The sequence below is a fragment of the Talpa europaea genome (genome assembly GCF_964194135.1).
Source record: "Talpa europaea genome assembly, chromosome: 4".
Taxonomy (NCBI): Eukaryota; Metazoa; Chordata; class Mammalia; order Eulipotyphla; family Talpidae; genus Talpa; species Talpa europaea.
In genome coordinates this window covers 136,962,169-136,976,105 of record NC_140070.1, presented here as the reverse complement: position 1 = coordinate 136,976,105, position 13,937 = coordinate 136,962,169, and the positions used below count along the sequence as shown (strand labels likewise).

Genomic DNA, 13,937 nt, shown 5'->3' with positions numbered 1-13,937 from the left:
TCTGGACAATGATTACATGGCTTCCAGCTTAAAAACTGCAAAAATCAAAGGAAGCAACGAGGAGCCTCAACAGCCGCAGGGTCCAGCAGCAAACCCCAGCGCCTAGGTCCTCTGCGCATGCGTCGGTCCGCAGCCCGCCCGGCGGCTCGGCGTTCAGCCCGATCGATCGACCTATCGAGGATCGTCAACTCAGTTCTGGCGGCGGACACCGCCCTATCTCGCGAGGCCTCAGCCTGGGCGGTTGGGCGGAAGGGGCGGGCCCAGGAGGAGTGAGTGGCGGGGCGTGAGGCGCCGGCGCGCTGCGTTCCCAGAAGGCTGTGCGTGCCTGCGCCGCCTCCGGGATCCTCCGAGCGAGCGCGTGAGCGGCCGCCTGCAGCTCGGTCATGGCGCTTCACGTCCCCAAGGCCCCGGGCTTTGCCCAGATGCTCAAGGAAGGAGCGAAAGTAAGAGCGGGGGATGGAGGGCGGCAGGGAAGACGGGTGAAGGGCTGCGGGGGTCGCCGCGAAGGGGAGGCCCTCACGGGCCGGGCGTCTCCTTCGGCCCCGCGGCCAGAGGGAGAGAAGGTTCCAGAAAGGGAGGTGTTTTCGGGACAACCGGGCGCCGGTCCCTGGGCGTTTCCGCCGCTCCCCGATCCTGGGGAGCTTGGGGGCAGAGACTGCCGGGGAGGGGGGAAGCTCCGGGTTCGCGTCCGGCGCGCCTCGCGGGGCCTGCGCCCAGGCCCGGGCGGGTTCGCCCCCTCCAGCAGGCGGGGCCGCCGGGCTCGGGGCCGCCGGCTGGTGACGTCTGATGACGTGCATTGCTTTGGGGGGGTCTGTTGCAGAGCGGGGCGAGGGCAGCCGGACCCCCAAACCTGTCTGCTCTGAATGGGTTCTGCCTCCTGCCGCATCAGTGCAAAACACGTGAGACTTTAATGGGAAAGAACTTTAATACATTAGGAAACAACACAGGGAAGGCAAAGGATGTAGTTTCTAAATAAAGCACCCGAAGTTATCCGTCCCCTCGTGGGTAAAAGTCCGTATGGGATTGGCCCAGAGTAAGGCCCCAAAGCCTGCCACAAGTCCGAAGCATCTTCCAGTGGGGACCCACAGAAAAGGGTCAGAAACAACCAGACAAGTCTGCAGGGAAAAGAGCAAAATCAAGACAAAAACCGCCATTGTCACCTCCCCACGGGTCTCACTCACATCTGTGTCACCCAGTCCACGACCAAAAGGCAAGCGCAGTTCCTTCACGTGTCTCTAGGCTCCATGCGCCTCCTCCAAAGCTCCTCCTGGCTCCATCCTGCTTGCCTCCTTCTCAGTCTCCTCTCCAGCTTCTTCTCCTCCCTGCTCAGCTTCACCCTCCTTTGGGTGGGGCAGGGAACCCGGAACCTCTCCCTTTCCTGGGGACCACCCTGTTACAAAGTGAGAAACCAATTGATTTTTCGAGAAGTGCCAGGGCCAGTTGCTGGCAGCTTCCTCTCCGTGAGAAACCGGGCTCCCCTTCTAGTAGCGCCGTGGAAGTGGTGCGAGGTTGTAAGACAGACGCTGCCCACACTCCGAGGGGCTCTGGGCCCCTGTTAGGTCAGCTGACTTGATGTGAAACGTGCCCGTCTGGGGGTGTTGATAGCAGGGGGCGCACACGGTTCTAGGGACAGCTTGATGCCCAGCGTTGGTGATGGGCGCAGCGAGAGGACAGAGCTCACGCTGCCCGTGGCTTCCGCGCGTTCCTGGTGCGCAGGTCCAGGAGCTTGAGGCGCTGCTGATGTGCAGCGTCTTTCTGAGCAGCGATGGGTCGCGGTGTCTTCTCTAAGAACTGCGCAGCCATTGTGGAAAGCGCAGCGCAACTGGGCGTACCTTGCGCAGCGAACAGAATAGCCCGCCTGTGTGTGCGTGTATTGTGTTAGTAAAACCATGACAGCCAGAGCATGTTGTGAACTTTGAGGAGGAATTTACGTTTTATGCTAAGAGGGATGAAAAAACATTGCCCAGAGAATGGGGTGGAGAGGAAAGAGTCAGACTTCATGCTGTTGTGAGGGTGCAGCCCTTGTCACTGAAGGTACTACTCAGGTGGTGGTTAATACCATTGCTGGGCCACACACTGTTCCTTATAGGAATTTATAAAAAGTTTTGTGTTACTCTCCAGAATAGTATTGTCTATAGAACTTTCTGTGATGATGGAAAAATGTTTTATATCAGCTCTCTCCTCTACAGTAGCCATGGGCCTCATGTAGTTACTGGGAATTTGAACTGTGGCTAGTACAGTTGAGGAACTGTTTTGTTTTTAATTACTTGAAATTTAAATAGCCAAGTGTGCGGGCCTCCCTGGTGGCACAAGGGGTTAAGCACCACACTATGAAGAAATCCGCAGCCTCTGCAGCACCAGTTGATGCCCAGCCAGCCAGGGAGCAACCCACATGGCACGGCAGACCTCTCTTGTCTCACCTGCTGCTCCCCTCAGCAGTGTATTTCAGTCAGTCTGCCTGTTCTGCTCCCCACTCTCTCACTCCCTGCATCTCTGGCCTGTACCCCAGCTCTTGTAAATAAATAAATAGCCAAGTGTGGCTAGTGGCTACTATAATGGGCAAAGCAGCTTTAGGAAAGAGATCTCATGAACAGTAGGCTCATGAAACATGTCTGAGGCCACAAATCCCACACCAAAAGAAATATAATGTAAAATTTGAGCACTTTAGCGCTGTGTTTGAGTGATTTTTTAAATATATATGCATGTGAATTGTGTTGGTAACTCAGAAAAGCACTGAAATATTTGTACTGCAGTCCCTAAATGGGGAGCAGAAACATTGGGAATTTCCAAGACCTGACTTCTCGGTCCTCAGGCTGTAACACAGTTAAAAAAAAATTCGTACCACATATTAGCCTTTAATCGAGATGTACTGATAAACTCAGAAATAGCTGATAAATGTGATATAGCTCACGCTTTCTCTGATAGTCTTAGCACTCTTCCTGCATTTTTCACTCTATTAAGAAAAAAATGGTAGTCCTCATATTTTGATGTATAAAGGTAGAGCCCTGACGTAGTCCTTATATTTTGATGTATAAAGGTAGATCCCTGAAATTGTAATGCATTATTCATTCAACTAATAAGCAAATTTTTGTGTCATTTATGAATATCAAACACCATGCTTACATAAATCTTGCTTGATTGTCTTAATTCTAACAGGTGGATACTGTTATTACCTCACCTCCATTTCACAGCGGAAGGAATTCTTGTGCTTTACTGTCCTATCTAATCAAAATTTTCCTTTGCAGCATTTTTCAGGATTAGAAGAAGCTGTATACAGGAACATACAGGCTTGCAAGGAGCTTGCCCAAACGACTCGTACAGCATATGGGCCAAATGGTAATTTCCTAGTTTGTTCTTAAAAGATGGAATAATAGTATTTTGTGTGCTAGCTCTTTCAAATTTGTTTTGAGGAAATGATACTGAACTGGGTTTTGGTCATACTGTAGTATAGCTTAGAAAGTTATTTCATAGTTCAGTGACACCAGTACAGTGTTTGCAATTCTTAATCAGTACCTCTGTCTCTAAGAAAATGGGAGTCAAAATGTTACCTTCTTTTCTATTGAAAGGGTAGAAAAATTATGTGCTTTTACCATTGAGATAGTACCTCATGATCATTGTGACAAAAGCTTTTAACAAATAAAATGACATTATAATTTAATGGAGAAAATTCCATTATGTGGATTTATGGAATAAACGAAAGGCTAATTTAGTAGATATTTTTTGCATTTGTACATGTTGATGTGATTTGTTGAACAAAATAGGACAGGATTGTCATTTCCTTAGTAAAATCATAATTATGTATCACATAATAAACAACGATATGTCATTAGGCAATTTCAGTGATTCTCTAGACTCAGAATGTAATTACATACACCTAGGCTGCATGGTATTGGGACCTACTGTATTACATCGAGTCCCTTGGCCAGACCTCCTTAAGTAATGGATAACTTGGAGAAGAGATTAGAAAGGAAAGTGTACCTTTAGTGCCACGGGGTAATGAAATGGGCTTAAAGAAGAGTTGTTAGTTATTTTAAGAAGTGGACATCTTTTTTTTTTTTTTTTTTTTGTGATTAGATTTTCCTGGGGGGTTTGAGTAATGGATTTCTTTTTCTCAATATTTTTGAGGGATGAACAAAATGGTTATCAATCATCTGGAGAAGTTGTTTGTGACAAATGATGCGGCAACCATTTTAAGAGAGCTGGAAGTAAGTAATTTGGTTTAAAAACTCAAGAAATGGTTTGTTGTCATCCAAAATTATATTTTAACATAAAAACATTTCAGATTGCATAATAAGGGACTCTTCTAATTAAAATAAATTACAGATTTTCCTAGCTTACGGTGTCCTATATAGATGTAACATTTTAGCAGCTCAAATTTTAAAATCTCTGTAATGTGTGATACCTGTGTGAATTACTCCATCATGCAGAAGCTGCTGAACCTTAAAACATTTGTTTGAAAAAGAATTTAGGCCCTTTGTTTGGCTCTGTGAAAATAAAACAGTTGATGGGGTTTTCCTTCATTCTCCTGCAGCTTTAGTGTAGAGCTCTAGGGAAGACACTGCCAGTGAGGGGGTCTGGCACTTGCTAGCACAGAGCCAATCCTCGTGCGTCTACTTTGTCATTGAAGGATGTGTACAGCCTGCGGAACTTTTCTGAACTCAACACTATCCTTTTAAGTGAAACTATGGGTTTCTCTAATGTCTTACATAACAATATATTCTTAGAATAACACACTGGACAAAACAATACAATATCACAAAATATTTATGGAGGGAGTGACTCAATGTTGATGTATGTTATCATGCGCTTGCAGTTATTAAAGTGTGAAAGGGTTACTATCTTCATACGATCATAGTATCGCCTCTTGTTTTCTTATTGTTATCACTTGTTACTCCTTGTTTATGTAAAAGAATCTAAATCCAAAGGAAAAGCACTTAAAATTTCAGTACATTTTTTTAAATAAATATTTTCATTTCCTTTTTAAAAAACAAAAGGTATATTCTACAGTAAGAATAGGCACGGAAATTTAGACTCATGACCAAGTTACGTGACATCTCCTTTAGTGAGCCTGACGCCTTTTTTTTTTTTTTTTTAAATACTTAGTGGTTGGAGTTATTTTTAATTTAGTGAACATATAGCGTGGAGATGTATGTATTTGGTGAATGGTTATCCAAAGAAGGTGCATTTTGAAGTTTCTGAAGGGGTACTTTTGTGCTGAGAGGCTAGAGGGAGTGGGGTTTTCTTCTTGTGCCTACAGTCAGTACTTTATGGCAATGGGATCATATGGCGTCATCTGGGCCTCAGAAGTTGTGAGGAAATGAATGATTTTATATTGCTTTAAGGATCAAATATTTTAACTTGTTATTCAAACCTTTTCTACCAGGTACAGCATCCTGCTGCAAAAATGATAGTGATGGCTTCTCACATGCAAGAGCAAGAGGTTGGAGATGGCACAAACTTTGTTCTAGTATTTGCTGGAGCTCTTCTGGAATTAGCTGAAGAGCTTCTGAGAATTGGCCTGTCAGTTTCTGAGGTAAGGTCTCCTGGTACAATTCTCAATAACTTTTAAGCACGCGTGCGTGCGTGTGTGTGTGTGTGTGTGTGTGTGCGCGCGTGCGCACACGTCAGTTGCTTCAAACTTAAGTAACAATTTGGTAGTAATAGTAACATGAGCCATTTACTCTGTTCCAGCACTATGTTACTTAGACTTCACATGAAGTATCTTATTCTAATCTTTTTTTCCCTAGATTTATTTATTTATGCATACAAGAGCTGGGGTACAGGTCAGAGGTGGGGGGGTGGGGCATGAGAGGCTTCATCAGATACAGAGTGGGGAATAGAATAGGCAAATCCACCAAAATATACTGCTGAGGGGCTCAGTGGGTGAAACAGGAGAGGTCTGCTGCGCCATGTGGGTCAGTTTCCTGGCCAGAGATTGAACTCATGCTACAGTGGCTGCCGATGGATCCATAGTGCTGAGAGTTAACCCCTTGCGCTACCAGGGAGGCCCCCCCCCCTTTTTTTTTTAAGATTTTATCTGATTTTTGCATAGAAGAACTGGGGTGTAGGCTAGCGGTGCGGAGGGTGAGAGGAGTCACCAGAGACAGAGTGGGGAACAGAACAGGGGGATCTGCTGAAATACACTGCTGAGGTGAGCAAGGACAAGACAGGAGAAAGTATGCTGTGCTGTGTGGGTCAGCTCCCTAGCTGGGGATTAAACTCAGGCTGCAGTGGCTGGCGATAGCCTGATAGTGCTGAGACTTAACCCCTAGGCCACCAGAGAGACCCTCTCATTCTATTCTTGTAAGAACCGTATGCATGGGGCCTATTAAAATTAATCACCTTTGGGGCCTACCCGGTGGCGCAGCATGTTGAGCGCTGTGCTGTGAAGCTGTCCGCAGCCTCTGCAGCTCGGGTTTGATCCCTGGCCTGCGGAGATTCCCGCAGGGCGTGGCAGACCTCTCCTGCCACGCCCGCTCCTTCCCTTGGTCCATTTGCTTGTTCTGTTCCCCACTCTGTCTCTGGTGAATCCTCTCACCCTCCCATGGCTCTGGCCTGTACCCCAGCTATTGTATAAATAAAAAATAAATTTTAATTAAAATTAATCCCCTTTTAGAGAAAGGTGAGACTTAAGTTAGAAAAATCGTGCTCAATATTTGGTACACAATAAGTGGCAGTTACAACTCAAATTCAGGCTGTCACCAGAACCTTTACTCTTTAGCAACAGGCTCCACCACACATCACTCAGGAACTTTGTTGTTTTCTATTGAAAATGTCCATATTCATTGGCTTGCCAAAATAAGCTACTTTGTCTTGCCAAAATTGTGTCTTGAAGAAATGTTTTTGCTCTTCTCTTTAAGGTCATAGAAGGTTATGAAATAGCCTGCAGAAAAGCCCATAAGATTCTTCCTGATTTGGTGTGTTGTTCTGCAAAAAATCTTAGAGATGCTGATGAAGTATCATCTCTACTTCATACCTCCATAATGAGTAAACAGTATGGTAATGAAGTATTTCTGGCCAAGCTTATTGCTCAGGCATGTGGTGAGTAAATAAATGAAGGATCCAAAATAAACATGTCTTAGTGTGACTAAGAAACTTTCTCAGTGCCCCGTTAAATATTGATGTGTCGTCTTCTCTTAACAGTGTCTATTTTTCCTGATTCCGGCCATTTCAATGTTGATAACATCAGAGTTTGTAAAATCCTGGTGAGTTTAGAAACTACATTAACTATTCTAGAGCAGACAAAAAAAAACAACAACATGTGTTCATGTGAACCTGAATCTTACAGGTTTGGAACACTTCATGCAGTTTAGACTTCTGCTTTTTGAGGCATCATTTACATTTTCATACTGTTAACGTTGTCATACCCTGTTAAATTTAAAAGGATATCCGGCTATTTTCTCTTTATAAAGTTACTTTTCCATAAGGGTTGAGAGTAGTACATAAATAAAATAGTAATTTTTTGAAGACTATATATGTGGGATTATAAAAATTGCTTGAAAGGTGATTTTGAGTGGGAAGGAAGTTGGTTCTACTATTGGTTCTATAATAAAATTCACTTTAATGTTTATTTCAGTATTTTTTCCACAAAAACTTGTGTACTTGATATAAAAACTTTTGGAATGATTTTGTATTGATGTGCGATTGTTAATGTAGTTGAGTTTAGCTGATATACATATGCTAGTTGTGTGTTTATATTTAAATATTTTTTTTATATGCCATGTTTTCTCACTACATGTGCTGCCCGCCCTGCCCTCACTTCTGCCCCCTCCTTTAATTGTAAGGTCAGCACTTCAGCTTTGTTCCTGTTCTGTTCCCAGTGCTCATGACTCCGCTTGGTACTTCAGCACCGAGCGCCTGGTGAATGAGTGAGCAATGGTCATGGAGTTGTTCTCCCAAAACTGTCCCGTTTCCACAGCTTCGTGTTTGCCGCCCCACCTCTGACCCCTCGTTATCACTATCTTGGTGTTTTTATTTAGAAAAGGATGTTTTTGATACTTAGAAATATCAATAGCTTAGCTGGTTATTTTCATGAGATCACTGATTACTTTGGTATTTACTTCTTAGGGCTCTGGTGTCCATTCCTCTTCGGTGTTGCATGGCATGGTTTTTAAGAAGGAAACTGAAGGTGATGTGACATCTGTCAAAGATGCAAAAATAGCAGTGTACTCTTGTCCTTTTGATGGTATGATAACAGAAACTAAGGTATGTAGACTTCGAAACTCTAAAATTAAAGATAAAAAATTTTGGTCTACTCCTGATTGTTTTAGGATTCTACAGATTTGAGTAGAAGTTGCTCTTAATGGGGTATGTACTATCATTACCGAAAACTGCAGAACCATACCCATTTTTTAAAGTCATATATGTTCTTAGTATATCTAATTCATACAATAAAACTTGAGGCATTTAATGGTGACAGATTGTTTATATTCTAATACACAGCCCTTAACTTCTAGTAGAACTTACACATTCAGTATGTAACGTGCCCACTGAAGAGAGTATGAGTATTTTTGTGCTCTATGTTAAAATATTTTTTAATAATGTTGAGATTCTGTCCCATCTTGAAACAAAATTGACCTAATGCAATTTGAAGTTACTTTGTTTTTAAAAATAAGTGTTCTGAAGTTTATATTTATAGGTCAGTGCTGATTTCATCCTTAACATTTTTGAAATCTGAGTTACTGATGGTTTTTAAAGTGTTGCAGGTTCAGGGAAGGGTAGTCATTTATTCCACATTTTCAAAGTTTGAGAAAGAACCCCAGCATCATTAATTTGGTACACCACTGGTAGACATTTGTGAAAATGCAAATGTCAGGACACCTGTCCAACATCTGAAAATACAACATTTCTTTAACTTTCGCACCATTGTGCAGTCAGAGAGCAGATGCATGAGGGCTTTGGGGGAGAGGGGTTAAGAGCAAGCTGACTTTCTGTTCCCATCCAGATTTTACATTGTGCTTCATAACAACATGCATATTTATCTTTGTTTTTTCCCAAATCTTAAATTGTTTCCATGAGAAAATGTTAATCCTGGGCCTCCTTGGTGGCCTAGGGGTTAAGTCTCTCTCACAGCTTGGGCCTGAGTTTGATCCCCTGGCCAGGAAACTAACCCATATATGGCGTGGCAGACCTCGCCTGTCTTGCCTGCTGCTCTCCCCTTAGTGTATTTCAGTAGATCTGCCTGTTCTGCTTCCCCTATCTCTGGTGAATCCTCTCACCACCCCCTTCCTCCTGGTACCTCTGGCCTATACCCCATATCTTACACACAAAAAGAAAATGTTAATCCTATGACTCAACAATGAATTGATGAAATGGTTTTATAGCTACATCTGTAATTGATCATAGCCTCTTTGTTTTGCTAGGGAACGGTATTGATAAAGACTGCTGAAGAACTGATGAATTTTAGTAAGGGAGAAGAAAATCTAATGGATGCACAAGTCAAAGCTATTGCTGATACTGGTGCAAATGTCATAGTAACAGGTGGCAAAGTGGCAGACATGGCTCTTCATTATGCTAACAAATACAACATCATGCTGGTGAGGTAAGGAAGCAGCCTTCTATTGATCTATACTGTAAATGGATTTTTATTGGGAAACACCAAACAATTCCAACACCATGAAGACGTAGAAAAAGCAGAAGAGGCATTAAATACAAAAGGACTTAACTTGGTCTAGGGGCACGGGAGGCACCTCTGAGAAAATTGGTATTTAAGCTGAGAACAGAAGGATCCATAACATTGGTTACTTGGAAAGGGACAGGGAAGCATTCCAGGCAAAAGGAACAGCTTAAGAGAGATCAGACACAAACCTGGCACCCACTATCAGCTGGAGGGGAGTGGGGAGAGCTAAGGAACATAACTTCTAACCCAGAACAGATTTATGGGTCACACTAGACAAACTTAGCTATTTCTCTCTCTCAGCATCTAATCCAATGTATAGGATGAATCACTCTTCATCACAGAACATGCAGTTGACCAAAGTATAAAGCAGAATGCTTCCAGTGTACCTGGGCTTCCGTGGTGCTTTGGGAGTATACACATCCCCGACATCCTAAAGATGGACTCTCCTGATGTAGATTAATGCCATCAAGGCCTGTTGCAATCCAGACTTATTCTGAGCTTAAACTTTAGCGGTCAATAGGCTGTGGCTTGGGGACCAGTGTAATTTCTTTATTTCTGCATTTTATTAAGCTGTTTGTTGAAATTAAAACTTAGTTTAAGGTCTTTGTGTTTTTAAAGGCTAAACTCAAAGTGGGATCTCCGAAGACTATGTAAAACAGTTAGTGCTACAGCTCTTCCTAGATTGGTATGTATTTTGGACAGCATTAAAAGATAGTAGAACCTGTTGTAACTGCTTTCATTACAACGGCTATTTTCTTACAGACTCCTCCTGTCCTTGAAGAAATGGGACATTGTGACAGTGTTTATCTCTCAGAAGTTGGGGATACACAGGTGGTGGTTTTTAAGCATGGTATGTAGTCATCATAAAATGTTTATTTAAGTGTGGGATCTTCTCTTTCTTTCTTGAATTCTCAAGTATATGTAATTTATCGACAGAAAAGGAAGATGGTGCCATTTCTACCATAGTGCTGCGAGGCTCTACAGACAATCTGATGGACGACATAGAAAGGGCAGTTGATGACGGTGTTAACACTTTCAAAGTTCTTACAAGGGTCAGTATTAGCAATAATTTAGTAATGTGTACGGCCTCAAAAACAGTGTACGACTCCTGAATACACTGCGAATGTCAAGATAAATACTTATGTAAAGCAAAGCAGCTTTTGCTGGTGAATATGATAGTTTTCTAAGTTATGCAAAGGGATGAAGAGTAAAGCTACTTTTACAGGGACAGCCTGTGGTGCTGTTCAGTGCCAGTGCAACTCCAGTTGCTCGAGCACTGCTCTGAAGTGCTCTGCGGTGGAAATTGGGTGAGGTGCGGTGCTGTTCCATGCTCAGTTTTCATCCTCCTTTTTCAGGTGCCAGGCAATGTGCAGTAAGATAACTGGCCCAAATCAGTCAGTTTTTACAAAATTTATAATTTGAATGTAACAAAGCCTAATTAAAAGCTTTCATTCGGTGATGTATTGAAACCTGAAAAGACTAGAAAACTGCACACTGCTTCTTTGTGACCCTTTTTCCTTTTTGGGCTGCTTGCAGGATAAACGTCTGGTACCTGGAGGTGGAGCCACAGAAATTGAATTAGCCAAACAGATTACATCATATGGAGAGGTATGGTGCTGTGTGTAAGAAACTGATTCTCTTCTGGTTTCTTGAACAAAACAAATACAGTGATAAACACACTTTTGTTTCAGACGTGTCCTGGACTTGAACAGTATGCCATTAAGAAATTTGCTGAGGCATTTGAAGCTATTCCCCGGGCACTGGCAGAAAATTCTGGTGTTAAAGCCAATGAAGTGATCTCTAAACTTTATGCAGTACATCAAGAAGGAAATAAAAATGTTGGATTGGATATTGAGGTATTCGGGGGGAAAATCTCCAGTTTTATTTTTTGGATATATAACCTAAAAATAGAAGTAGTAAGTTTAAAAGGCAAATGGCTGAGTAAATGTTGTTTGGAAATAAATGATTTTCATAACAATAAAGTAAAAGAACACGTTTTATGTTGACAGGCCGAAGTTCCTGCTGTAAAGGACATGTTGGAAGCGGGCATTCTAGATACTTACTTGGGGAAATACTGGGCTATCAAGCTGGCTACTAATGCTGCTGTCACTGTACTTAGAGTGGATCAGGTGAGTGAAAGTGCTATTTTGGTTTTAAGGATAATTATTACATTAATCCGTAGTGAATGGAACTAGGAGATAGCACATTTCTCATTGTATTCAAGGGAGTATATTTTAGGGGTGCTAAGTGCCCCTCTCAAAAGGTATTTTTGTCTGTTTTTTTTTTGTTACAGTCTAACTTGCACTTAAATTATTTCAGCCAATTTAAAATGAAAACTTTGTCAGTGAAAGAAACTTTGCCATGTTTAAATTGTAATGTAAAACCAAATCTGGTAAAGGTTCATACTTGCTTTTTTTTTTTTAAAGCATAAAACCCCTTTGTACTAAAAAAATCTGTAGAGGAAGTTCAGTATGTAATAGCAACATGGAAGGGTTGAGAAGCCCCGCAGCAGCAAAGTGTCAGCTACCAGCTCTGAGGAGGATGATGTCTCCAGTTGTTCCTGGGGGTGTTAGGACCTGGGCGCTTAAATTTTTTTTCCTATTCTGACAAATTTTGTCTTGAGTTCCTAAAAGATCTTAAAGGTGTTAAAAATGATAGTATCTCTGCCCTCAGCCTCTTCCCTCCCCCCCTTTTTTTCCTAAGCAAAGAAGAAAAATGAAAAGAACTCTAACTTTTCAGGGATGTGTTTTTTAGTGAACATCATGAAATCCATTTCCTGCAAGATTCTGGAATTACTAAGCAATGAATTTGTCAGTACTTACGGAAATTGCAGCTATTAAAGGCACAGTATAACTCCATTAAGTCATCATGTCAGATTAGTCTTGGGAGAGACAGCAAATTGTAGGTAGAAATGAAGGGACAGGATGTTAGTATTTGGCTAATCATAATAAGGAGCTGTTGGTAGTGATTACAAGAAGACAGAATTTACCTTATTAAAATCCTTTTAAATTTTATCCTAGCTCGAGATGACTTAAAATGGAACTGACTCTCCAGTTTCAACTATGGAAATAATTGAGACTGGGTGTTTATGTACCAGATTTATTTATTTATTTATTTTTTGTATTTGCTTCCCTCCACCCCTTCAGGTGTAGTCCCTAGAGTTTCCTTCACCCATGCACCTGTGCACCATCACCTCAGTCCCCCATGCTCCTCTCTCCCTCCCTCTGATCCCTCTCCCGCCTCCTCCCCTTCAGGATGTCTCTGATTTGTCCGTTTTTGCTTTGTTGAACACTAAGACAGTTCTACTTGGGAAATGGTGGGTCAGCATTTCTAGATAAATTAAAAGCTTCTGATGTATTTTTTAAATTACCAAGGAACTAAGTGCTTGGAATTTTATGAATGTACTTCCTGCCACTTAAATGGTATTAGGAAACTTTACAGGTACTAGAAAACCTAAGTGTAAATTTAATATGTTTACGTGTCAACCACTATAGATTATAATGGCAAAACTGGCAGGTGGACCTAAAGCTCCTAATCCACAAGGAAATTGGGATAAAGATGGTTGGCAAGATGAACCCCATATATAAGTAGCAAATCAGGTGCCAAACTGATTTATACCGTGTGCATGCAAATATTTTTCATTCAGCTCATTTTGGGTTCTTGAAGTGTGTCTTACATGCCCTTCACTAACATGTGTGGGTTTTGTTGCTGTTACTATCCACAAAAGTAGGAAGGCCTCACCCTGCTGGAAGCTAACAAACTTTATGCTAGTGTTTCATGTGCAATATGTAGAATAGATTGCTGATACCTAATTGCTTCATCTTGATTGGGCCATGCAAAAATGCGTTTCCATTCTAAAAGTTGCGTTTCTGTGATCTTTATGGTTATTTTCCTTTTTGTAGATCATTATGGCAAAACCAGCCGGTGGACCCAAACCTCCCAGTGGGAAGAAGGACTGGGATGATGACCAAAATGACTGAATGGCTTCATTTTTACTGTAGGTGAAGGCTGTGTTTGTAGTATTACTCTAGGAATTGCCTGATGTTTTCATATTCTCCTTAAATTAAGAAATGTTGTGTTTGTATCCTCGGCTGGAAAAAATAAACATGTTGTTACTAGCAAAGCTTCCTTGTCTGATCCCCATTATCTCTTGGTCTTTAAATCCTTGCATCCTTGTTCATGAGATTAGCTTAGAGCTTAGGGCAGGTCCCTTAAGTAATCAGGGATCCCTTTCCAATGTGTCTGGCCTACTGCCTATTTTTTTTTTTTTATAGAGGCATGTTTATTTATTTATTTGTTTGTTTGTTTGTTTGTTCTG

The 13,937-nt window shown here is 42.0% G+C and overlaps 1 protein-coding gene across 1 annotated transcript; it reads left to right on the top strand.

Annotated features, from left to right (window-relative positions):
- Nucleotides 1–260: 260 nt before the first annotated feature.
- On the top strand, nucleotides 261–13,599 carry CCT8 (chaperonin containing TCP1 subunit 8; the record flags this gene model as incomplete). Its single annotated transcript, XM_084231433.1, has 15 exons — nucleotides 261–443; nucleotides 3,246–3,336; nucleotides 4,126–4,205; nucleotides 5,384–5,533; nucleotides 6,861–7,041; nucleotides 7,144–7,205; nucleotides 8,068–8,205; nucleotides 9,363–9,541; nucleotides 10,238–10,304; nucleotides 10,382–10,469; nucleotides 10,556–10,671; nucleotides 11,156–11,227; nucleotides 11,311–11,475; nucleotides 11,629–11,748; nucleotides 13,522–13,599. Exons 1-15 carry the CDS (start codon nucleotides 384–386, stop codon nucleotides 13,597–13,599), a joined length of 1,647 nt encoding a protein of 548 aa, XP_084087559.1. The 5' UTR covers nucleotides 261–383.
- Nucleotides 13,600–13,937: the final 338 nt, after the last annotated feature.